At 43.1% G+C, this 26,265-nt stretch overlaps 1 protein-coding gene across 1 annotated transcript; it reads right to left on the bottom strand.

Annotated features, from left to right (window-relative positions):
* Positions 1 to 2,094: 2,094 nt before the first annotated feature.
* On the bottom strand, positions 2,095 to 4,537 carry MSC (musculin; the record flags this gene model as incomplete). Its single annotated transcript, XM_082674835.1, has 2 exons — positions 2,095 to 3,164; positions 4,028 to 4,537. 2 exons carry the CDS (start codon positions 4,535 to 4,537, stop codon positions 3,078 to 3,080), a joined length of 597 nt encoding a protein of 198 aa, XP_082530961.1. The 3' UTR covers positions 2,095 to 3,077.
* Positions 4,538 to 26,265: the final 21,728 nt, after the last annotated feature.

Below are 26,265 nucleotides of genomic sequence, written 5' to 3'. Positions count from 1 at the left end.
CAAGAAAGGACTGGTTCAAGGTGCTTCAGGCCTCTCCCAACAGCAACCCTTGCCCAGAAGCTTGAGCAATTTGAACTGATTCATTGGGACTTACTAGAAACTGGCCCCTTTCTTCTTTTTTTCATAACATAATTCTTGACATTGGACTTTTTACAGAAACCATGGAGCAAAAAATTCTCGAGAAAGTATTTTTTCTTCTCTATAAATTATCAGATTATCAAGTGCAATAAAAAATGAGTTTGCAGAGAACAACATTCTGGGTATGTGAGTCAGTGAAAGCACCCCCTTATTTGGGATGGGAGCAGAGTAGGGGCAGAAAATCTGTGGGTTTGACCCTGAAGTGTCCTGAAAGAATATAATTATAGTAATAAAATTTTTTATTTATGAAAATGCCCTAATATTTCCTTGTTTATTCAAATGCTTTTTCTTATCTGTATTCACCACAAATATAGTCTCTCTTTTTTTTTTCTTTTCTTTCTGTTTCTGTTTCTGCTCTGGTGGGGCACTTCTCTCTCACTGTTTTAATCCAGGCATTTCAAAACAGGACCTAGTCTTAAAGACCGGATTCCTGAAATGTCCCACCTGTTTCAAGTGTCCTCATTTGCCGAAGCCTCCCCTCCCTTTTCCTTTAGTTATCAGTCAGCCTTTACGGGTGTTGCTCACTGCCTTAGAAGGGTTGCTTAAATATTATCACATTCATAACTGACGGCAATCTTCCAAGGTGGCCACTGTTATTACCCCATTTTGTAGACAGGGAAACTGAGGCAGAGTGGGGTTGCACAGGGTCACTAGTCTGGGGGGTGGCAGAGCTTGGATTCCAGGCTTGGTTCTGCAGACCTTCAGGTTCACCTTAACAAGATACAACAATGCCTCCTTTTCTCGAAAAGGACCTCATTTCCTGGAAGCTTTGGAAAAGATCTTGACTCGGAGCTGGCTTCGAGCAGACGCCCCACCCCCAAGAAGCCTGGCTTCCAGTGCTTACAAAAGGCCTGAGTGCCTTTAACCACCGTGATGAGGTTTTCTGTAACTAGTTACTCCCAAGTTCTCCTTTAACCAGAGCACCCTGCTGAAACCCCCTGCTGACTTCTGCCACTGAAGACTGGATCCCCACCGGCTATGAACAAAGGCCCAAGAAAATGGTGCCAGAAAGCAGTTCTCCGGAGCTTGGGTTCGGTTTAGTTCAACACAGGAAACCATGTTCCCTCACCTCACTCTCACCTCCTAAACTCCAGCTGTATTTTCTCTGTCTGGGCAAGAAAACTGCCTTTCAATTTCATAAAATAATGGACACACCCCAAATCAGGCAGTTGTTTAGGTAGTTCTATCCTTCACACTTTTCTAAAGTTTCTAAAGTTTCTACAAAGAGAATGCTCCTTTAAAAAAGACCTGTGTTTAGAAAACCATGTGATGGGTTTCCCAAGTTATTACTTCCTGCGTAAACTGCAGGTAGTTACGTCAAAAAGTCTATATAAACAATATTTGAAAAAAAGAAAAGCTCGACTGAAGTACAAATTGGTGCCTTGTATTGTGGTTTTATTCTGCTAGTTAGACCTGAGACCCATCCTTCACTTCCGGTATGTGGGCCTGTAGGGGGTTCTTGAACTACTTGCAATTGTTAGCACTGGTTTAGGCTGGAGAAATCGTAGTGTATGTGTATGTGTGTATGTGTGTGTGTGTGTGTGTGTGTGTGTGTGTGTGTGTAAAAGAAAGAAGTGCACATATATTACTTTGAAGAGTGTATACCTTTCAACGTGGCTCAGGCCCCAAAAGGTTCTTAGGGCCTAACAAGCCTCCAGTTCCTGCCTTCCAGTAACCTTTGCCTTGAGAAGATGAATCATAGAAAGAGAGTTACGCTTGAAGTTGCAGTGATCTACATGTGATCAACCCCCTCGGCCGACAATGACCTAATCCCCGTCCAGAGCCAAGAGGGCACCTTTAAATTAATTCCCAGACCAAACTCAGTCAAGGGCAACAAAGACCACATTCTGACGCCCCAGGGGCACTCGGTTTTCACAACGCGTTTTATTATTCATACAAAAATAAATTTATTTACATTTGCTAATTACTGCGGTAGTGCGGCCTGGCGCAGCGGCGCGTTCCCCCGGAGCAGGGTCACTAGGTACGGAACAGCCTCGGCGGCCCGCCCCGCCGGAGGAAGAACGTGGACGCCGAGAGGCAATGTTGGAGGCGGGGGCCACCCCAAGCGGCGAGGCCAGCTGGGGACAGTCAGGAGTGGGGGGGAGGGGAGCTGCAAGTAGGTGTGGGAGGAGGGAGCAGAGGGAGGAGCCGAAGGAGACCCGAGCCGGCTTCAGTGGGGAGAGCCGGATGGGAGGCTCAAGCCTAGAAGGGGAGGGGGGAGACGGAAGCCAGGTGACGGAGAGATGGGCGCCTGGGGGGAGTGAGAGGCGTGACCGCACCTGAAAGCCGAACCGCCAGGGCCACTCCTGGCAAACCCAGCTGAGTTGGTCTCAGAAAGCGCGCCTCCACCTCTCCCCGAGCGGAGACTGCATCGTGTGCCCGCCAGGAGGGCGCTGCCCCGTGGGATACAAACCTGGCCCAGGTGTGCCACACTCTCTTTGCAACTTAAAGACGCGCCCCAGGTAGGTCTCACGTGAAGACCTCCGTCTTTGAAGCCGATTGTCGAGAGCGCGCTCTAACAATTACCTAACCGCGAAAGGCCTGGGCTGCGCGGACTCGTGCCATCACCCAAGTAGATCTGGCTCAGCCTGGGAACGAACGCCCAGGCGGCTGCGCGCTGGGCTCAGACTGCAGCGCCGGCGTTAGTCTACACTGCTAAAGCCCGAGGTTGGAGCTGGGTCCGCGTGTAAAGTGTCGTCGCCCAAACCCGCGGCAGCCTAGCCGTTCGCACCTGCGATGACGGCCGCGCCGCGGAACCCTGGGGCTCTGCACCCAACGCCCGCCACCTGTCGAGTTCACAGTCCCGGGGTGGAAGTCTAGGAGAATCCAATGGAACTGTCCTCCCATTCTTGGGGGTTCTCACGCTCTCTCCCTTCTCTCCCTGACTCCCAAACACACTCGCTTAACCAATAATCCCTTCAAGTGAGTTCGAGTTCGATCTAAGCGGTGGTTCCACATAATCTGTTGGCTGCGGAAACTTCTTTGGTGTCAGAGTCGGGTCGTCCCGAGACCACAAATGGCCATGTCTGTAAAATCAAAAAAAGCATCAGATACTGGAGGAGAAACGACCGTTTCAAACCGAAACCGCTCTCCAGACGGAACCCTGGAATATCCCCGGCTTTGAGTAGCTCAGATTTTATCAGTATTCTGGGAATCTGCGTGTCTTCTCTCTAAACTAAGACTTTAACTTTACTGTATTTTGATCACGTGAGACGGGAGGTGTCCGTCCATGCTGTCCTCACGATGATTCCGCGAAATTTGCATGAATTTGGAATTCTGTTGCTTAGTTCCCTTCCCCCCAACACACACACACACACACACACACACACACACACACACGCACACACCAATCAGCCATTCGCTCCAAATAGGAACTGGGATATGATCTTTCTCAAGCCTGGAGAATTGGCAGGTCGGAGAGGGACTTTCCAGACAAATCCCGTTTGGGGAAACCTCTGCTGTTCTTCAAGAATTGAAAAACCCAAAGGCTTTCGAAAAGAGATCGGCCTTCCCTCCTTCCTTTCAGAAAGTAAGGCTTGTTGATTCAAACCTGTCTGACGCTTAGCTGGAAAAAGCTAGGAAGGGAGATTTGCCAATCAATCTACAACGGGACAGAGGACTCAGATGGAATTTAGATTTAGCCCGGAAGCAGGATATTAGACAATAGCTGTCACTGGGTGATGCAAACACAGAAGGGTGGATGGTTCTCCTCCAGGAAAATGGCTGGCCCCTCCGGTGAGCTGGGAGAAACTAAACTGGCCTCCTCACCACCCATACCGGAAACCCCCTACCCCCGGTTTTCCCCAGCGGTCAGACTCTGCCCGGCACCCGGGAGCGCGCCGAGCATCTCTCGGCCGCCCGCCCCGGGCCTCGCGCGCCGGGCCCCTACCAGGTTCACCGGGTGCACGTAGCCGTTCTCGTAGCGGTCCTCCTGCAGCAGCTGCCGCAGGTGCGCGATGTAACTGGAAGCCAGCCGGAGCGTGTCCAGCTTGGAAAGCTTGGTGTCGGGGGGCACCCAGGGCAGGCTGGTCTTGAGCCTGGAGAAGGCTTTGCTCAGCACGCGCATCCGGGCGCGCTCGCGGGCGTTGGCCGCGTTCCTCTGCGACTGCTTGCACTCGGCCGCCGAGCCCTTGGGCGGGAGGGGCTTCTTGCCACCGCCGCCCCCCGCCACCCCGGGCCGTTTCCTCTTGCAGCCTCCGGTGCCGCCGGCCGCTCCCAGCGTACAGCGCTCCTCCTCGCCGTCGGGGTCTTCCTCCTCCGCGGACGAGTTGTCACTGGGCGAGATGTAGCTGCGCTCGGCGCCGCGGAGGGGCGGCCTCTTGGAGACGGGGACCGGGTACCCGCGCTGCAGCTCCCGCAGCTCCATCTCCTCGGGGTCGCTCCCCGAGCTGGTGGACATCGCCGTGTCCCCCACGCCCCCGCCTTCCGCCCCCAGGCCAGTCTCGCGGCCTCCGCCTTCCGCTCCCTCGCGGAGGCGGGGGCCAGGCTGAACTCCGGTGAGGACCAGAGACCCGGGTCGGGAAGCGCGGAGCCCAGAGAACGAGCCCCGCCGCTGACCCGGGAGAGCGTGGCCGAGAAGTCGTCGCCCGGGCCCAGGCTCGGCGCGCACCACGGCGCGCAGCGCCTTTTGACAGGACTATTTATCTGTACTCCTCGGAAGAAACCACCCAGGGCAAAGAAGAGGGGGTTGGAAAGGGGGGCAAGAGGTGGGGCGGGGGCGTGGAAGGGGTGGGGACCATTTTCAGAGTGCAGAGGATCTGCTGGTGGGGGCGGGGAAGGGACGTCTCTGTTGAGCCGGGATTTGGGCCCCTGTCCCCGACGGACCCATCAAGTGCGAGATGACTGTGCGCAGGGTGAGTGAAGGAGGGGACCTTGTTCGTACCCATGTACCCATCCCATTTCCACCCCGCGACTGATCTTAGCGATGGCGAAGGTTTCCAGACACGTGGAAACCCCAGGATCGCGACCTCTGCTTCTTTACCGAGTCTTTTCAGCAGAACACTATTTTCCAAGTTCATCACTCATAACGTCTGACTGCCTATTCAAGCCTGGCCCGACAAAAGAGTAAAAGCAAAACAAGCAGGCAACACCAAACAGTCCGCGAGTTACCTCTCATCTCCCTCCCCTCCTTTCCTTTAACTTCGCTGTATGATTTCCAGAGCGCTTTCATCTACATTGGTTCCTTTCATTTTCAGACATCTGTGACTTAAATGTTATTATCTCCACTTTGCAGAACTTGAAGCTAAGCCGCAGAGATAGATATTAAATAAAGGACCCCAAATCAACAGGCTGGTAAGTAGAATATGGACTCAAAATCCGTGAGTAGAATCCCTGGCCCCTCGGTATTCCAGTCGCTACACGCCTCCCCGCCGCACAGCACAGATGCTTATATTTGCTATTTTTTGCTGTCTTGAGAGTTCCATGTGTTAATTTTGTTTTTAACACCACCGTGCGTAAGATAGAGGATCCTGCCCAGCGGTTGAGTTATAGTCTAGGGACTCGATGACTATTTTAGATGGTATGTTGAAGAGCGCGCTCCTGGATGCAGGATGTAAGTCAACACAATCGTCCAAAGTAAAATACAAAAACAAAAAAACCCCGACAAAACGGCACCTAGAAGTATGCCCCTCAAAGGAGACAAACCATAACTGCGGTTTTATCGTTTTCTCACTCGAAGGGCCTTTGCAATACGTGGTCTGGGGATGTGTACTTCATTTTGGAAGTGGACACCAATGGCCAGCTATTGAATGCGTGCTGTGTGCCAGGCACTGCATTAGGCGCCCTGTGCCTGCCCACTGAGTAATTGAAACAAACACACAAAACTAAAACAACAACAAAATAATTCAAACCCTATGAGGTTGGGTTGGCGTTAGTTACTCCGTTCTGAGGAAACTGAATCTTCACACCCGAATTAGGTGTTTACTGTCCTTTCCCTACAAGCCCACAGCTTCCCAAGCTGAGCGAAGCTTAAGGAGAGACTGATGGGCAGTTAGCTGGGGACGGAGCGGGCAGAAGCCGCGGCTCCTCCAGCAGAACAAATGCGCCCGGCTCCATGCCTGAAGGGCCGCAACAGGTGGCTGGCCCGGGCTGACTTCATCACTCAGGCATCATCGTTCCACCTTCGTCTCCCAGGCCAGGCCTCCCCCGTGGGGGTGTTTCGCCAAACCCTTCCCGCTCGCCGCCGTTTGCAGAGGTTTTCTCCCGGTATATTTTGTCATTTGGTTGGGAGGCGGGGGTGGAGAGTAGGGGGAGGGGCTCCTTTGGGATCAGTTGAGTAAAAAGATCGCTCGCTCTCAGTTCTCTCTGGTCTGGGAAAACGCAGGGAATACTTGACAGAGCGTAGACATCGTTCCTGAAACGCTTGAACTTGAACTTGACTCTAGGTGTGCCAGGTGAAGGAGAAAAGCAAAAAAAAAAAAAAAAAAAAGAGAGAGAGAGAGAGAAGGGGGAGCAAATAAATATAAAGAGGAGATCTCAGGCAGCTTTTTGCATCGCCTATTGATGACTTGAAGCTATCAGCATAAATACAGAGTCTCACACATTAGAGGCAGGCATATAGGTTTTAAAAATCGGGATTGTTTATACAGGTGCAGAACAAAGTCTTTTCTTTAGAAAAGATTAATGGCAGGGAGAGCGCTAGATTTTCTCTAAACAGTCGCAAAAACTGTACCCAGCCTCAACGCGAAGTGGGTCATGGCCAGTTTCTTTTCCTCGAAGGAACTGCCTGACCCCAAGGATTCTTTTTATATATATATAGCTCTTTCCTTTTTCCTTCTTTTTTCTTTTCACTTCCTCCCTCCCTTCCTTCCTCCCTCCCTTCCTTCCTTCCTTCCTTCCTTCCTTCCTTCCTTCCTTCCTTCCTTCCTCCCTCCCCTCTCTTCTTCCCTTTCTCCCTCTGATCTCTTTCAAGAAAGACAGCTATTTTCTCTATTTTCTTTTATCTTGTTTTCATTTCCCCTTTCACTCCATTTCTTTCTAGTTACATTTTTATTCTTTCACTCTTGTTTTCAAGTTGCAGACTCCTAATGAAGATTAAGAAATGTATCTTCATGTACATTTCATGTTAGTATATAACTACAGTTTGCTTTAACAGGTTTGTAATGACATCTGACATTCGTCACCTCTTTAGACTTTCAAAATGCTTTTACTTTTCCTTCTCTCTCACTGATTACAAAAACCCCGTGAGCTGAACAGTGCAAGTATAACTATCTCTTTTGAAAAACCTGTCGTTTTAATTGTTTTGGCAAGTTCCCAAGTGAATATTGTAAACGAACATTGCAAATGAATAATGAAATCTTTACTTTTGTATTTTTTCTCAAAGTTTTATAAAATAAACTCGTATTTTTGAAAAGTTCTATATTTACAGAAAAGTCATAAAGATAGTAGTACAGAGAGTTCTCATATATTTCACACCCAGTTTCCCCTATAATTAATATCTTACATTAGTAAGGTATATTTGTCACAATTAATGAACCAATATTGCTACATTATGATTAATGACATTCCACACTTTACTCCTATTTCCTTTTTTACCTAATGCCCTTTTTCTGTTCCAGGATCCCATTGTAATAATCAACCTTGATAGTCTGTAATTGATGATTTGACATCTTGAAGTCACACCAAAACTGTTGACGTCCCTACCACCCCTGTGGTTTTACAGCACACAGAAATCATATTACTAACCTTCCAACTACTAAATAAAGAAGTGGTGGGGAGTTGTCTGGTGGGGATGTCCCTTCCTTAGCAGGAAGCAAATACAGATGTTGGAGTTTGTGTTGGAAGGTTAGTACTTTTGTATTTTAAAAAAGCACGTTGAAAGCAATTCCTATCTGCCCATGCTTTACAACCTTTTATACTTGTAACACAAATATACAGTTGTCTATGGTATATATTGATGATTTTGAAATTCTTTAAGATGTTCTCTTTAAGTATGCAGTGGGAGGTGGGGTTAAAGTTACAGTCTCAAACATTAATACATTTAATAATAATTAATAAATTAATAATCCTGGCTCTCCTGCTTATTAGCTGTATGACCTTTGGCAATTTACTTTTTCTGAGGCTTAGATTACTGATCAGTATAATATGAAATATCTAACTTGTTGTGAGGAAGGGGGAGTATATGAGCAATTGCCCAGGCCACAGCCTGATGCACTGGAGAAAATCAATAAATCCTAGTTATTTTTATTACTATGAACTGCCTTGCCCAACATCACACACCTAATAAAGTGTCAGGGCCCAGAACTGACCCAGGTTTTGTACACCACGGCTTGATGTGGATTTCAGACAGCACAAGATGTTTCTTTGCTTTAACTGCAGGCTTCTAGGGTGTGAAGTGCATGGTCCCCTTGCTGGACATTTTCCACAGGCCTCATAAGAGACATCACTGAGGGAAAATGGATGGGACTGCATCAGAAACTTTCTTTTTCCAAGTTTTCTCACCATAAAGTCACAGCACTTCTCCAAGCCTCACTTCCCCTATTTGAAAACTGGGATAAAACTCCTAAATCAGTAACTGAAAAGGATTAAATGAGATTGTGGAGAAGCAGCACACTAAGTGTAACAGAGAAAAGGTGCTTAATTTGCTAAAATAAAAAAAAAAATGCAGACTTTGGTTTTTAAAAAGGGAGAATGAGGTGGATTATAATTACAGACCATAGAAAAGAAGGCCATTTAATGCCACCTTCCCCTTCCTCCGAAGTAAATACTGGGTAAGGAAGTGTAAAGTTGGTCAGGTCAAGTGGGTTTAGAGTTTGTTTGCGGGTGGGAGGTGGATACCAAGTCAAAGCATGTGGTAAGTAGGTGCTTAAGAAATGTTTGTTGTTGGAATGCATTTCCCATATGACTTTCCTGGTGGTGTCTCCCCAGAGCCTCCTGATGTTCTGCGTTTGTCCAGTTGGCTGAAGAAATTGCCCACACCTTTGACCTAGAAAAACAAAGAGTCTAGACCAGCACTGTCCAATATGGATGTCACCAGCCACATGAGGTGATTGAGCACTTGGAATGTGGCTAGTCATGTACAATATTGTAAAATACACACCGGATATTGAAGACAATATGAAGAAAAGAATGTAAAATATCTCACTAATTTTTTTTAAAATATATGTCAAACGATGATGATAGTTTTGATATACTGGGTTAAAGGAACTATATTTTACCATTAAAAATAAATTATGAATTTTTACCGTTAAAAATTTAAAAAATGACCCTTGCTTTGTATTTTTACTATGTGGCTACTAGAAATTGGGAATTACAGATGTGGCTCGCATTATATTTCTATTGGATAATTCAGGGATTAACGAGGCAATTGTGCACTGAGTGTCTAATGTTTGCTGTGGCAGGTGTTGGTGAGCCAGTCTCCCGCCCACTCGGAAGGCACATTCTCGTGGGAAAAAGCACCATAATGCGGGAAGCACACATTACAGCACGTCTGCTCTCACTAATCCCTGTCATCTCGCCTGCATCTCTCCACGTGTACCCGACCCCGTCTAATCCCTCCAACCCTAGAACACGCTGAGAAACGCTTCCAGTTGGTTTGGATTTCCGCAGCTCGTTGCACTGGGAAAATTTACAATGAGGCGTCCATTCCCCAGGCAGGATGGCCACCCCGCGGACACCGACCAGGGCTCCAGTGCTCAGTTCGTCTGCCTTTTCAGAGCAACCCTGGATACCGAGTACTACGCCCAGTTCCGGGTTAAGCGGCGCGCACGTCACGTGGTATACGGGTCACGTGATACGCCGTCTCACGGGGACGGGGAGGGGTCACGTGGGCGGCGTAGGTTTAGGCCCGACACGTTTCTTTGTCTCGCGAAGCCGGAGCTGGCTTGTGTTCCGGGGTTGTCCCCAGGCTGCCTGACCTGGAAGGAAAGGAACTCCTGGCTCTTCCCGCCATCCACGTGGTCAGGTATCTGAGGGAACAGTGAAGCTCGCGGGAGGAGTTCTCTGTCACCCAGGACACAAGCGGCCCTCCCCCGCTCGTTTATCCAAGATTTGCGGCCAGATTTTTGCCTCCTTGGAGCCCCGTGAGGCCTTAGCGTTTAGACAGGCCAGGGCTTGGACACATCAGGTTTGCAGAGGCTGAAGGTAGAAAGGCCCGAGTTAAGAATGAAAAGGGAGCACACAACATTGTTAATCAACTATACTCTAATATAAAATTAATTTTTTTTTTTTTTTTTTTTTGCGGTACGCGGGCCTCTCACTGTTGTGGCCTCTCCCGCCGTGGAGCACAGGCTCCGGACACGCAGGCCCAGCGGCCATGGCTCACGGGCCCAGCCGCTCCGCGGCATGTGGGATCTTCCAGGACCGGGGCACGAACCAGTGTCCCCTGCATCGGCAGGCGGACTCTAAACCACTGCGCTACCAGGGAAGCCCTAAAATTAAAATTTTTAAAAAAATGAAGGAGGAGAGAGGAAAGGTGATAAGACTCAGAGACCTCATTTTCTTTGCCATTTAGGACAGAAGGAAAAAAAGTCATCATTGATCGTCTCCTCAACTAAAACGCAGGTGACTTTGAAAAAGACTTGTTTTTTTAAAGCAATTTGTGTGGGAGCCAATGCCAAGGCGTAACTGTTCTGCAAACCCCAGATAAGGAATAGAAAGTTGCGGGGCTTCTGCAAATGACTTTGAATGCTCCATTAACAGAGATAAGTAGCTCCACCCTCAAGAAGAAAAGCCCCGTGGCACAGCTTCCAGAGGCTTGTCTGCAGAATCCCTGGACTTCACTCATTTGGAGGATCCTGAAGGGCGAGCTGGGCTGGGCTGTGGCTCATGGGTCTGATAGCAATCTTATTTTTAAAAATCCCTCGAGACAGCCTTTCATTCTTAGGCAAAAGCTAAGAAACTCTGTCTTAGCAGTTTTTTCTTTTAGTGTTGATTTTTATCGGCAGTACTTTGGAAGTGTGAAAATACGCCATTACCAAAACAGCCCTTGAAATGTAGCACACAGCTCTGGTTTCCAGTATGTGGTCCCAAGCCTTGGATTTAATTGTGGAGTTAACCTGGGAGAGAATGACATTCTGCCATGTGGCACGTACTGGAAAAAGGCCCCTCTGCTGTGGACATTAGGAGATCTCTGCCTATCAGCTCCATGGCCTTGGGCCACTTGCTGGCCTTCTTGGAGCTGTTTCTCTGTTTGTAGCCCACCTCTCAAGTGGTGACGAGGGTCAACAAGATTGCCCGGCAGCACGCAGGCTCTCCTGGAAAGTGTAGAACATGGTACAAGGTCAGTTATTACATTATTGTTCTCATTCTCTCTCCTAGGGGCTCATTCTTCTCCTACCCCCTCACCCAGCAGTCGGCCTTGCGCAGTGTCACTCTCGTTTTAGTAGCCCTCCATCCTCTACCCCTTTCCCCGCAGTGCCTCATCCCCTATAGAACATCAAGTGAAAACAAAATGCCGCCTGGCGCCAGAAGGAAGTTCTCTTGTAATAGATACTTTGTGGTGTCAGAGAGAAGGGATTCTGTGCACTTTGTCAAGCGGTCCCTTAAAATCTTCTGTAAAAGCGGGCCTGGCTTATTTACATACAAGTTTTGCTTCCCTAGCCCCAAGCCCTTTTAATCTCCAATTCTGAAGTGAGCTCTCATAACATCAGAGAACAGGGAGGTGTTGGGGGCAATGTGCGCACTTTTTCTTGATGGTTTTTTGTTTTTCCTTTGGATTATTTGTGCTGCTTTGCCCAATTAGCAAGGATAATGAGGCAATTAGCTTGCAGAGGAGGCTGCTACGTTTTTGCTGTAGGTTTCAGTCTCCAAGAGAACTCCTTGAGGATGTTGGAAACAGAATTGCGTAAGATATCCTCATGCCGGTTTCATCACCCTGCCATTACTCCTTAGATTGCCACATTCAGGCAACTTCCTTTCGGCAAGACAGTCGAGGAATTAAAATAAACAATAAGAAAATGAAAAGACTAAACGGTCAACTCAATAAAGGCGGAGACTGTGCCTTGTTCAGCTGGGTATTCCCAGATACCTAGCACTACCTGTGAAAGGTACTACCTAAATATTCGGTGACGAAAATCATTTGCAAACACGTGAGCACAATCTAGTATTCACCCATAATTAACGGGAGACACACACTGAAACCATTATTTGCCCTTCATTTAACCAACTCAGTCCAATGTGCTCTACCCCACTATCAACCCTTACAGAGATCCAGTTCCATTTCTCATTAACTGAATGGATAATATATAGCTATGATCTATATCATAATGTAAGAGATGTCTATGTACTTACACTATACTTGCCACAACTCCAGAGTTCATCCTAAATAACTGAAGAATTACGTGTAATGTAAACATCCCAGCAATAAGAGTTCTTATAAAAATGAAACCTGGCTTTAAAAACTGTAACTGCTCTTCCTGATTGGAAGAAAATCAGAACTTTGATACAATTTCAGGGGATCACAGATCTACAGAGCCTCCGATTAAACCTTTATCATAGAGTAAGGGGAGAATGGAGCCCTAAAAGGCCCACCCATTTAATGGGTGAGTAGAGAGGGGGGATTCAGAGAAAGAAAGACAGTCATCAGAGAGGTGAGAGGAAACCAAGAGTAGTGTTTTTGAGAGCAAGGGAGGGGTTTCCGGAAATAATGGGTGGGGACTTCCAGTTGAGGTGGTATGGTAAGGTCACATTTTGAAGCTTCTCTTGTACTCTAAACACATGGCAATAAGAGTTAAAGTGTAACAGTAGGAAACTAAAAAGACATAACCATGTTCAGAAGCAACAAAAATACCTCTGTGGACTAGGAGTAGAACAGAAGCCGAAGGTTGAGTGGGGTCGAAGCTCCTGGCAAATCCCTGGGGGATCCTCCAGGCAGGAGAGTCCAGGAGTTGAGTTCCTTTGCAGAAAGGGGGGACATAACTGGCCCATGCGAGGAGGGAGACTGGCCTGTGTCACTGCCTAAATTAGGATTCTGGAGCAGGGCTACACCTTAGTGAATGCAGCCACTGGGGAAACAAAAGAAAGCAAGCCCACTCAGCGTATTGGCTCTGTGACCGGATCACTTTCAATTGTTTTTTCTCTTAATTGTGGGTCACCATTTCCCACTTCTTTGCATGCCTGGTGACTTTTGTTTGGAGGCCAGACATCGTGAATTTTGCCTGTTGGGTGCTGGATATCTGTGTTTCCTCATAAATATTATCGATCTTTGTTCTGGGATGAAGTTAAGTTACTTGGAAATAGTGTAATCCTTTCCAGTCTTGCTTTTAAGATCAGTAGAAGGAATCAGCCGTGCTCCTTCTGAGGCTAATTTTTCCCTCTACTGAGGCAAGACTCTTCTGAGCACTCAACCTAAAGCCCTGTGAATCATGAGATTTTCCAGTCTGGCTGGAGCAGGTATTATTCCTGGCCCTGTGTGAGTACCTGACTCACACCTGACTTTAATCTTTTTTGGTGGGAATTCCTTCAGCCTCAGGTAGTTTCCTCTATGCTTGTGCTGATCAGCTGAAAACTCCGGACGGACCCTCTGCAGATCTCTGGAGTTCTCTCTCTGTGCAGCTCCCTTCTCTCTGGTCCTCTGTTCTGTGAATTCTAGCTGCCTCGTTCTCTCTGCTCTCTCAGCTCTGTCTTCTCCACTCAGGGGGCCTGCCTGGATTCTCCCTTTCTGCTCCTCAGCCTGGAAACTTCTTCGGTGGCAACAGCTGGGGCAGCTGTAGCAATGACAGGGCTTTTCTTGTTTGTTTCCCATCTCTTAGGGTCCACTGCCTTTTACTGCCTCATGCCCCGTGTTTGGAGAACCATTGTTTCGTACATACATTTTGCCTGTTGTGTGGTTGTTTGAGGCAGAGAGGTGAGTCTTATCTCTGGAAGTCAATTTCGGCCACAAGTGGAAGTCTTTGGAATTACACCTTAGTAGGAAACTAGTTTTTTTTGGTTTTGTTTTTAAGGGTTAGAGTTGCTTAAGGATGCTTATATTTTGAGGAAGAAATTAAAGGTATTAAAAATGTGAGAAACAGAAGGGAATAGTGATGGGCCAAGTTCCCACGGGAGGTGGAAGGAGATGGGGGGGTAGCTTTGACGAGCAAAAGATACACCCCTTTGCCTGAAATGAGTCAAAAATCAATAATGTAGGATGCCACCGTAGATCAGGAGAGGTTTCTTATGGGAAGAGGTTAGCCCCTGATGGGCTTTGTTTGCTCAGTGGAGTATACCTTAAGGTTATCAGTGTAGGATAGGTGAATAGGCATGAGGTATCCAGGTTAACAGAAGTGGGAAATGTGAGGAGCAGCCATTTTGGGGAATGGAAGAAAGGACCGGGTAGGTAAGGAAAAGTCTTTCAAAGCAGTGTTAAGGGCCCTGATAACTTTGACACATTAACAAATGTGAAGTTTTCTAGCACAGTGGTTGACATGTAATGGTTATTAGTTAGAAATAGTTGAACCTTGATGATAAGGTTCCCTGTTTACATCTCTGGTAACAAGAACTTGCAAGGATAAGCCACTAATGGGTTCATCAGGTTTTGACGAGGTCGAGTGGCAGTTTAGGAAAATGGAGTTTAGGGGAGATACTCTTAGAGATTTAGATGAGGCTTCAGTAGTTGGAGACCCATGGTATGAAGGAGGAAGCAAAAATGAAGGCATATTTTTTTTTTCTTTTGGGGTTAGTGGAAAGGATTTGCAGACACAGTACCACTGTGTTGTGTAAGTTTTGACATAGACATTGACATAGAATACAATGTGGAAGAATACAAAGTGGAAGAATCCATATATTTAATTATTATTTATATATTATTTATTTTTATTATTTCTTATATTTTTCAGTTGTGCCTTGACCTTACATCCAAAATACATAAATGCATGCATACATGCATACAGACACACGAACTATACTTCAAAATTTAGGCTACCCGGAGGTATTAGCAGATTTCTTTCAATATATCCCACAGCAATTTAGAACACAGCAAATATTGGGTATTTTAAATCAATGCTAGGCCCCCTGATTTCTTAATATTAGCCATAGGGCACTCACTGGCATGCGATATACAGTTTAATGGGGAAAAAAGGTAGAGTAGGTCAGGTTAGTCCCCAACTGCCCTTATCTTGTCACTCTTCACACTAAATTTCGATATTTACCCACATTTTACAATAAAGGTACCAAAGTTAAGAGAGGTGAAGTCCCTTGCTGAGAGATAGTTGAAGGGGGAACACAGATTTCCAGACTAGGCGTCTAGCACTCTGGTTACCATATCATGCCCATGATGGTTAATTTTGTGTGTTGGTTTGGTATAGGCCACAGTTCCCAGATATTTGGTCAGACGTTGTTCTAGATGTTTTTGTGGAGGTATTTCTTTTCTTTTCTCTCTCTCTCTCTTTTTTTTTTTTTTGGATCAGATTCACATTTAAAACAGTAGACTTAGAGTGAAACAGATTATCCTCCTTAATGTGAGTAGGCCTTATCTGATCAGTTGACTGTCTTAATAGAAAAAGACTGACCTCCCTAGAAGAAAAAGAGGAGATTCTGCCAGGAGACCACCTTCAGACTTGAACTCCATCTCTTTCTTCTGTGTCCAGCCTGCTGGCCTACCCTTCAGATAATGTTTTTAAACAAAGACTGTTAAATCCTAGAGAATTTGTAATCAGGATCATGTATAATATCAGGCATTTCTAAATTGGGAGTGTTTAAATTATAAAGGGATAGTGAATCTCACAGTCCTTGATATTTAGTCCTCATTTTAGAAGTCATGGAAAAATTAGTCTAGCCAGGGAGGAAAATGCCCCAAGTAACTATAAAGTATCAACACATTGACTTTTCATATTTTTTTGATATTACTGTGCTACTTGGTTGAAAAATACTGACCTTAATTAAAAATTTTTCTTCACAATCATTGTTTGGATGGATATAACCACTGAATCTTTTCCTTTAATAGAAATATAATTCTCATACCATAAACTTCACCCTTTACAAATATGCAATTCATTGTTTTTTAGTATATTCACAAGGTTGTACAACCATTACCATTATGTATTTTCCAAACATTTTTATAATCCCAGAATAAAACCCCATAATGATTAGCAGTTAACTCCTCACCTCCTGGGATCTCTTCTGCAGTTTCTGGAAACCACTAATCTTTCTGTCTCTGTGTCTTTGTCTATTCTGGACATTATTACATAAATGGAATCATCTAATTCCATTTATAAGCCATCCATATGGTAAGCTACAGACCTTTGTGCCTTATTTTATTTCACTAAGCATAATGTTTTTACAAGGTTTATCCATATTTTAGCATATATTAGTACTTCATTTTTACATGGATGGATAATATTCCATTGTGTGTATATACCAAATTTTGTTTATCCATTCATCAATTGATGGGCATTTAGGTTGTTTCCACTCTTTGGCTATTATAAATAATGATGTTATGAATATTTTTATACAAGGTTTGTGTGAACATATGTTTCAAGTCTCTTGGGTGTACATGTAGGAGTGGAAATGCTGAGTTATATGGTAGCTATGTTTAACTTTTTGAGAATCTATCAGATGGTTTTCCAAAGTGGCTGTACCATTTTATATTTCCAGAAGCAACGTAGAAAGGTTCCAATTTCTCTACATCCTCACCAACACTCTTTATTGTACTTTGCTCTGATTGTAGGCATCCCAGTGGGTGTCACGTGATGTCTCATTGTGGTTTTGATTTGCATTTCCCTAATGACTAATGATGTTCGGCATCTTTTTATGTGCTTGTTGACTGTTTGTGTATCTTCTTTAAAGAAAAGTCTATTCAAGTCTTTTGTCCATTTTTAAATTGGATTGTTTGTCTTTTTGTTGTTGAATTGTAAGGATTCTTTATTTATTCTTAATACTATACCTTAATCAAATATATGATTTGCAAATATGTTCTCCCATTCTGTGGGTCGTGTTTTCACTTGATAGTGTCCTTTAAAGCACAAAATTTTTATAGAAATACCATACAACCCAGCAATCCCACTACTTGGCATATACCCTGAGAAAACCATAATTCAAGAAGAGTCATGTGCCACAATGTTCATTGCAGCTCTAATTACAATAGCCAGGACATGGAAGCAACTTAAGTGTCCATCGACAGATGAATGGATAAAGAAGATGAGGCACAATATACAATGGAATATTACTCAGCCATAAAAAGAAATGAAATTGAGTTATTTGTAGTGAGGTGGATGGGCCTAGGCACTGTCATGCAGAGTGAAGTAAGGCAGAAAGAGAAAAACAAATACTGTATGCTAACATATATATGGAATCTAAAAAAAAAAAAGGTTCTGAAGAACCTAGGGGCAGGACAGGAATAAAGACGCAGACACAGAGAATGTACTTGAGGACACGGAGGGGGGAAGGGTAAGCTGTGACAAAGTGAGAGAGTGGCATGGACATATATACACTACCAAACGTAAAATAGATAGCTAGTGGGAAACAGCCACATAGCACAGGGAGATCAGTTTGTTGCTTTGTGTCCACCTAGAGGGGTGGGTTAGGGAGGGTGGGAGGGAGACGCAAGAGGGAAGAGATATGGGATGTGTGTATATGTATAGCTGATTCACTTTGTTATACAGCAGAAACTAGCACACCACTGTAAAGCAATTACACTCCAATAAAGATGTTTAAAAAAAAAAACAAGATTTTTAATTTTGACAAAGTCTGTTTTTTTCTTTGATTGCTTAGGTTTTGGGTGTCATGTCTAAAAAACCATTATATAATCCATGGTCACAAAGATTTACTTCTGTTTTCTTATAAGAGTTTTATAGTGTCATTTTGTCTAGCTCTGTGGTTGATTTTTAGTTAACTTTTCTGTATGGTATGAGGTAGAGATCCAAATCCTTCTTTTTTTTTGCATGTGGATATCCACTTGTCCCAGCACCATTTGTTGAAAATGTTGTTCTTTCCTGCATTGAATTGTCTTGATATTGACCAAAATGAGTTGACCATAAATATAAGGGAATATTTATGGACTCTCGATTCTATTCCACTGATCTATATGTCTGTTCTTATACCAATAACATAAAGGCTTAATTACTGTAGCTTTCTAATAAGTTTTCAAATTGGGGATCTTTTTCAAGATTGTTCTGGTTATTCTGCATCCCTTGAATTTCCATGTGAGTTTTTTTTTTTTTTCTGAGGTACGCTGGCCTCTCAGTGCTGCGGCCTCTTCCATTGCGGAGCACAGGCTCCGGACGCGCGGGCCCAGCGGCCATGGCCCACGCGCCCAGCCGCTCCGCGGCACGCGGGACCCCCCCCCCCAGACCGGGGCAAGAACCCGCGTCCCCTGCATCGGCAGGCGGACTCCCAACCACTGCGCCACCAGGGAAGTCCCTCCATGTGAGTTTTATGATAAGCTTGTCAATTTCTCAGCCAGCTAGAATTTTGATAGGAATGGCATTGAATCTGTAGATTAACTGGGGAGAGTATTGCCATCTTAATATTAAATCTTCTGATCGATTAACATGGGATCGTGATTCATTTATATGTTTGTTACTATCTTTCAACATGCTTTGTAGTTTTCAGGGTATAGCTTTTACACTTCATTTGTTAGATTTAGTCCTAAATATTATTTTATTTTATTTTAATTTTTTTGCGGTACGCGGGCTTCTCACGGTTGTGGCCTCTCCCGTTGCGGAGCACAGGCTCCGGACGTGCAGGCTCAGCGGCCATGGCTCACGGGCCCAGCCGCTCCGCGGCATGGGGGATCTTCCTGGACCGGGGCACGAACCTGCGTCCCCTGAATCGGCAGGCGGACTCTCAACCACTGCGCCACCGGGGAAGCCCGGAATTGTTTTCTTAATTTCGGTTTTGGATTGTTCATTGCTAGTGAATATAAATACAATTAATTCTTTGCATATTATTCTTGCACCCTGCAACCTTTTTGTACTCTTTTATTAGTTCCAATGGTTTTTAGTAGATTCCTTAGGATTTTCTATATATAAGGTTATGTCATCTTCAAATGTAGTTTTACTTCTTTCTTTCCAATTTGGATGCCTCTTCCTTTCTTCTTTCCTCCCCCTCTCTCTTTCTCCCTCAGTCTCTCTCTCTCTCTCTTCTTCCCTCCCTTCCTTCCTCCCTCCCTCCCTGTCTCTTGCTTTCTTGCTTTTACTTTTTGGTTTAATTGTCTTAGCTAGAATGTTGAAAAGAAGAGGAAGAGTGTAAATCCTTCTCTTATTCCTGATCTTAGGGGAAAGCATTCATTCTTTGACCAATAGGTATGATGTTAGCTGGAGATTTTTTATAGATGTACTTTGTGATATTGAGGAAGTATCATTCTATTGCCAGTTTATCATGAAGGGGTTTGGATTTTTTAAAATGCTTTCTCTACATCTATTGAGATAATCATGTGATTTTTTTTTGTACTTTATTCAATTGATATGTTGAATTAATTGGCTTTTGGGTGTTAAACCAACTTTGTGTTCCTGGAATAAATCCCACTTGGTCCTGATGTGTAATCCTTTTTATATGTTACTGGGTTTGGTTTGCTAATATTTTATCAAGGATATTTATGTCTATATTTATAAGAGATATTGATTTTCTTTTCTTGTTATATCTTTCTCTGTTTTTGGTATCAGGGTAATACTGGCATCATAGAACGATTTAGGAAGTGTTCTCTCCACGTCTGCTTTTTGAAAGAATTTGCGAAGGATTGGTGTTAATTGTTCTTTAAATGTTTAGAAGGATTCACCAGTGCATTTGTAGGCTTTTCTCCGGGAAATTTTGTGATTACTCATTTAATCTCTTGTCACATGTCTATTCAGAAATTTTATTTCTTCTTGAATCAGTTTTGGTAGTTTGTGTCTTTGTCTGAATTTTTACATTTAATCTAGATTATCTAATTTTTTGGCATACAATTGTTCATAATATCTCCTTGTTCATAATATCTCCTAAAATCCTTTTTATTTTTTGTAAAGTCAGTAGGAATGTTCCGTCTTTAATTCTTGATTTTGGTAACTTGAGTCCAGTCTCTTCTTTTTGGTCAGTCTAACTGAAGGTTTGATTTTGTTGATCTTTTCAAAGAGCAAACTTTTGATTTTGTTGATTATTTTTTATTTTTATGTTCTCTGTTTTATTTCCATAGTAAGCAGTGTCTTCTTCCTTCTGCTTGCATTTGGGTTACTTTACTCTTCTTCTTCTGGTTTCTTAAGGTAGAAGGTTAGGTTATTGGTTTGAAGTCTTTTCTTTTTTAATATAGGCATTTACAGGTGTGATGGATAATTTTATGTGTCAGATTGGGCTAAGGGATGCCCAGATATCTGGGAAAACCTTGTTTCTGGATGCATCTGTGTGGGTGTCTCCAGCAGAGATTGACATTTGAATCAGTAAACTGCATAGAAATGATCACCCTCACCAATGTGGATGGGCTTTATCCAATCCACTGAAGGTTCTGAATAGAACAAAAAGGTGGAAGGGGGCTTCCCTGGTGGCACAGTGGTTGAGAGTCCGCCTACCAATGCAGGGGACACGGGTTCGTGCCCCGGCCCGGGAAGATCCCACATGCCGCGGAGCGGCTGGGCCCGTGAGCCATGGCCGCTGAGCCTGCGCGTCCGGAGCCTGTGTTCCGCAACGGGAGAGGCCACAACAGTGAGAGGCCCGCGTATGGCAAAAAAAAAAAAAAAAAAAAAAAAAAAAGGTGGAGGAAGGGAAAGTTCACTCTCTGCTTGAGCTGAGATATCCATCTTCTCCTGCCTATGGACATCAGCTGTCCTGGTTCTTGGGCCTTCAGACAGACTGAATTACACTACAAACTTTCCTGCTTCTCCAGCTCGCAGATGGCAAATTGTGGGACTTCTCAGCCTCCATGATCCTGTGAGCCAGTTCCTGTAATAAATCTCCTCTTACATGTATCCTATTGGTTTTGTTTCTCTGGAGAACCCTAATATAAAAGATATAAATTTCCCTGAGGCAGTGCTTTAGTTATATTTCTTAAGTTTTGGTTTGTTGTGTCTTCATTTTCTTCCATCAAAGTATTTTTTAATTTCCTTTGTGATTTCTTCTTTGACCCATTGGCTTTTTAAGGAGTGTGTTGTTTAATTTCTACATATTTGTGAATTCACAAATATCCTTCTATAATTGGAGAAATACTTTGTATTACTTCAGGCTTTTAATTTACTGAGACTTGTTTTATGATGTAGCATGTGGCCTATCATGGAGAAAGTTCCATGTGCATTTGAGAAGAATTTGTATTCTACTGTTGTTGTGTGGAGAGTTCTATAGATGTCTGTGAGGGCTGCATGTTTGATAGTATTGTTCAACTATTGTTTCTTTGTTGATCTTTCTAGTTCTACCAATTATTGAAAATGGGATATTGAAGATCCAACTATTATTTTTGATTTTTTGTAATTATTCCTTTAATTCTGACAGTTTTTGCTTTATGTATTTTGGAGCTCTGCATATAAGTTTATAATTGTTGTATTTTCTTGGTGAATTGACCCTTTTATTATTATTATTATTTAATCTCATAAAATATATTAAAGTCCATTTTGCCTGATATTGGCATGGCCACTGTAGCTCTTTTGGTGACTATTTGCAAGGTATATCTTTTCCATCCTTTTACTTTCAACCTATTTGTGTCTTAGAAGCTAGAGAATATCTTTTGCAAATAGCATATGGTTAGACCATGTTTTTTTAATCCATTCAGCCAATTTCTGCTTTTTAATTGGAGAGTTTAATTCATTTATATATATTGCAATAACCAGTGAGGTGGGATTTATGCCTACCATCTTACTGTTTGTTTTTTGTATATCTTATGTCTTTTTTACTTCTCTGTTCTTCCATTACTGCCTATTTTGTGTGTTAAATAGATATTTTATGGTGTATGATTTTAATTCTTTTGTCATTTCTTTTACCATATATTTTTGGAATTATTTTCTTTTTGGTTGCCCTGAGGTTTACAATTAATATCTTAATTTATAACAATCAATTTTAGATTAATACCAACTTAATTTCAGTACCATTCAAAAACTTTGCTCCCATAGAGCTCTGTTCTCTTCCCCTTCTTTTTTCTGTTATTGTCATACAAATTACATCTTTGTGCATTGAAAGTCCATCACCACAGATTTATAACTATTGCCTATGCAGCTGTCTTTGAAATCAAATTGAGGAGTTACCAACAACAGAAAACATTTATATTGTCTTTTATATTTACCTTTTTATATGTACCTACATGGTTATCTTTACCAGTGCTCTGTTTTTCTTTATCTATATTCAAGAATTTGAGTTACTATCTAGTATTCTTTCTTTTCAGACTGCAGAGCTCCCTTTACTATATCTTACAGGGCAAGTTAGATAGTGACACATTTTCTCAGTTTGTTTTTTTAAATCTGAGAATGTCTTAATTTGCTTTAATTTTTGAAAAATAGCTTTGCTGGATATTGAATATTTTCTGTCAGCAATTTGAGTTTGTCATTCCATTGCCATGTAGTTTCCATGGTTTCTGAGAAGAAATCAGCTATTAATCTTATTGGGGATCTCTTTTATGTGATGAGTCACTTCTCTCTTGCTGTTTCAGGACTCCCTCTTTGTCTTTGTTTTTTTCACAGTTTGATTTTGATGTGTCTCACTGTGGATATCTGAATTTATCCTGTCATGATTTGTTGAGTTTCTGGAATGTGTAGATTCATGCTTGTCATCAAATGTGTGAAAATTTCAGCCATTATTTCGCAAATTTTTTTTATGCTTTTTTCTCTCTCTCCTTTCCTTTGGGACTCCCATAATTCATATAGTATGTTGTGTTCTACAGGTCTCTAGTCTCTTCTATATTTTTTATTCATTTTTATTTCTGTTTCTTAGATGATATTTTCAATTCAGCTTTCTTCTAGTTCACTAGTTCTTTCTTCTGGCTGCTGAAATCTATTGAAACCTCTCTGGTGAATTTTTCGTTTAAATTTATGTACTTTCAATTTCCAGAATTTCTATTTGATTTCTTTTTATAATTTCTGTCTCTGTTGATAGTCTTTATTCACTGAGAAATCATTCTCAGACTTACCTTTAGTCTTTAGACGTGATTTTCTTTTAAAAGTTCTTTGAATATGTTGATATTTAGAATATATAACTTAAAAAATTTGTCTGGTTAAGTCCAATGTCTCGGCTTCCTTAGATATAGTTTTCTATTGGTGGCTTTTTCCCCTCGTGTATGGGCCATGCTTTATTGTTTCTTCGCATGCCTCATAATTTTTATAGATAACCAGACATTTAAAATAATGTAATGTGGCAACTCTGGAAATTAGAACTTCCTCCTCCCCTGGGTTTGCTGTTGTTTGTTGTTGTTTTTGTTTGTTTAGTGACTTTTCTGCACTAATTACTGTATTCTTGTTTGTTTTTCTACTTGGTTAGCTTAGGGGTCTGCTGATGATTCGACAGAGATTTCCTTAAATGCCTGGAACCAATAAATCCAGTCTTTGCTGAGTGGCTCTCTGTCTGTGTTGGGGCACAGCTTCAACACTTAGCAGACAGTTTACAGTTCTGCCTTCACCTTCCCTTCCTGCTTGCACAGAGCCTCAAGATTATCCAGAAGCGAGAGTTTAGGGCCTTTTAGGTCTTTCTTAAGCATGTACACAGCTCTGAGAATGTGCACAGACCTACTTGTGTTTGTGGCTTTCTCCATTCCCAGAAGCATGTCAGAGCTTTTCAAAGCCTGTGTAGAATTCTCATTCCCAAGCTTTTCCTTTTAACATTTTTGGTTAGCCTATTATTTTCCCAAAACATTATTTAAAATCTTAGGCAGCTTCAAAGTTAAGTAGTTGACTGTAATTTTTGATAAATTCACCTGGAGAAAAGACTTTTTGCACTGAGTGAGTTCTGAGTCAGGTTAAATAAAGATATCACTTCAAGTGGGGTCTTCCAGAGAACTAACAGGTCACGTAATGACAGAGCTCCACCTCATGCTGCTCCCTTCAGTGGCTGCCAGTCTGCTGATTTTCACTGTGATTATCAGTTTTCAAGGCTACTGTGGAGCTGGAGAGGAGGAATGGGCACAGGGCAAATTAAAATGCCTCAGAGCACACTGTTCTTACCAAGATTAAGCTGTTTTTCTTGAAAAGCCACTACCCAGATTGCCAGGATCTTTTGATTAATTTCTAGCATTCATACAATATTGATCCTGACAATTTTTTGGGAGTTTTCTTATTGCTTTAATGGAGGATATGGAGGAGAGAATTTTTGGAGGTCCTTAATCTGCCATTTCTGCTGACACCATCCCCTTTCCCACTGAATTGTGATGTATATTATATATATCATGAGATCCAGTTAGAAAGGCAATAAATGAAGTGCCAGTTATGCTTTGCATGTGTAGGAAGGAGAATGTTGAGAGGCCTCACGTGTGTTGAGGAATTTACTTTCAGTCTTCTTTCAACTCCCCTTGGTGCAAGAATCAGGGGAATCAAGAAGCAGCTAGCCACTGGGGTTCAGCAAGACTGTTCTCACATTGCTTGTCTACCACACTGTCCCATGTAAACCACACTCCTGTGCATTTGTGCATTTGTGTTTTTGCCTCTCCATCTTCCTTAGTAACGTTTCTGTGGTTAAGACTTTCCATGGCAAGGACTGACTCATTCCCTTGAGAGAGTCCGGTGTGCTAGCCACTGTGTTCTAAAGACTTTCCCTCTATACCCAAGAGGGAAAGCTACTTAGAAGAAGGGGTGCTCTTAACTATTTGTATCTATGATGATGTCAAGTTAATATTATTTAATACTTTTGTAAAACAGTTCCTAGGTTAATAAAAATAAACAAAATGTATTTAGTTTCTTTCTTTTATTCTTATTTCCCTAATACTTTCACATACAAACACAAGTCTTCTGTTACTAACAAGTAGCAATAGTCATTTCAGCAGATATTCAGTCAATAAATTCTGTAATGAACCCAGTTAATTTAAGTTCACTCTTTCAGCAAGGACATGGTGAGCACCTACTATGGACTAGGCATGTGATTAAATTTGTTGCTCTTATTCTTCCAGCATTCTCCTATTCCTTCCATATCCTGGCTGTAAACTATGGACTATGAGATTGACTTCTTTACTTCCTCTTGCTGTATCCATAAACACAGAACCAAATGATCTAGATGTCACACAAAATATTCAGTGTTGTTTGTTTCTCTCTCTCTCTCTCTCTTTCTTTCTCTCTCTCTCTCTCTCTTTCACACACACACACACACACACACACACACACACACATACACACACAAAGTGAAATAGAAAAACCACCTATAAAACCAATGAATGTTAAGGGCAAATAATGTTTTAAGCTCACACCACTTCTTCGTATGAGACAAGGCATACTAGAGTATGGTCATCAGTTAGTTTTTTCTCCACTGGTCTTGCGCAATATCCAGAGATATGTTCAGATACTGATTTGAGATTGTGAGGTTGTGGGGGAAATTCTCCTCTTGAAAGTTTCCACCTCTACATTCAACACGTGCAAGGTATCATTTTTAAAAATATTTCATCAGTTTACTGTGTAGAGTTCAGAATTTGCTGGTTCAGTCTTCGAGTTAATGAGATTGCCAAGATTTTCCAATTTCCTGTGTGTCACCTTGTTTCCTCTTTGTACGTAAGCAGGCATAGTCCGCATGGGGCTTGATGCTCCCAGTCGTGTGGAGGAGGGTGGGAACATTGGCAGCTGCCAGCACGGCTGTGGTGGTGGACGGCTGGATGCAGGTGCACAGCCTGCCTCCATCTGACAGGCTTTAAGGCTTGCATTCTCTCTAGTGATATCCAATATCCTGGCCAATAAGGTCCTTCAAAACAACTGAAACAACCCAGTAACACAGTTTCACCAGGGCATCCAGTTGCATAATGTTCACTCAAGTCTACATGGATAAAACATCTTCAGTGTGTTATTTTTGTGATCTGCGGGACAGGTAGTAACTGCTGGATGAGTTGTTCTTCTGGTAGAATGTTCGTGCAGAATTCTGAAGCTGTCGAATGTTGGTGTGCCTCTGATTAGAAGAGTCTAGTCTCATCGTCTGATGACCTGGACTTAGTGCCATTCCACCACTAACTCACTAGACCATGGATGAGTCACTTAACTTTTCTAAATCTCCATTTCCTTGGCTGTAAATTGAAAGGAATAATCCCTGCCTGGCAGTCTCACAAGGTGGTTTTGAGAATGAAATGATAAGAATGCATGTGAAAGTAGTTTGGAAATGGCTGTTAGAGGCAGATAAGAGCTCAGGATTACCTCTCCTCCC

This window comes from Grampus griseus (genome assembly GCF_964374135.1).
Source record: "Grampus griseus genome assembly, chromosome: 17".
Lineage (NCBI taxonomy): Eukaryota > Metazoa > Chordata > Mammalia > Artiodactyla > Delphinidae > Grampus > Grampus griseus.
The sequence above is the reverse complement of the archived record's forward strand: the minus strand, read 5'-3'. Positions and strand labels throughout refer to the sequence as shown.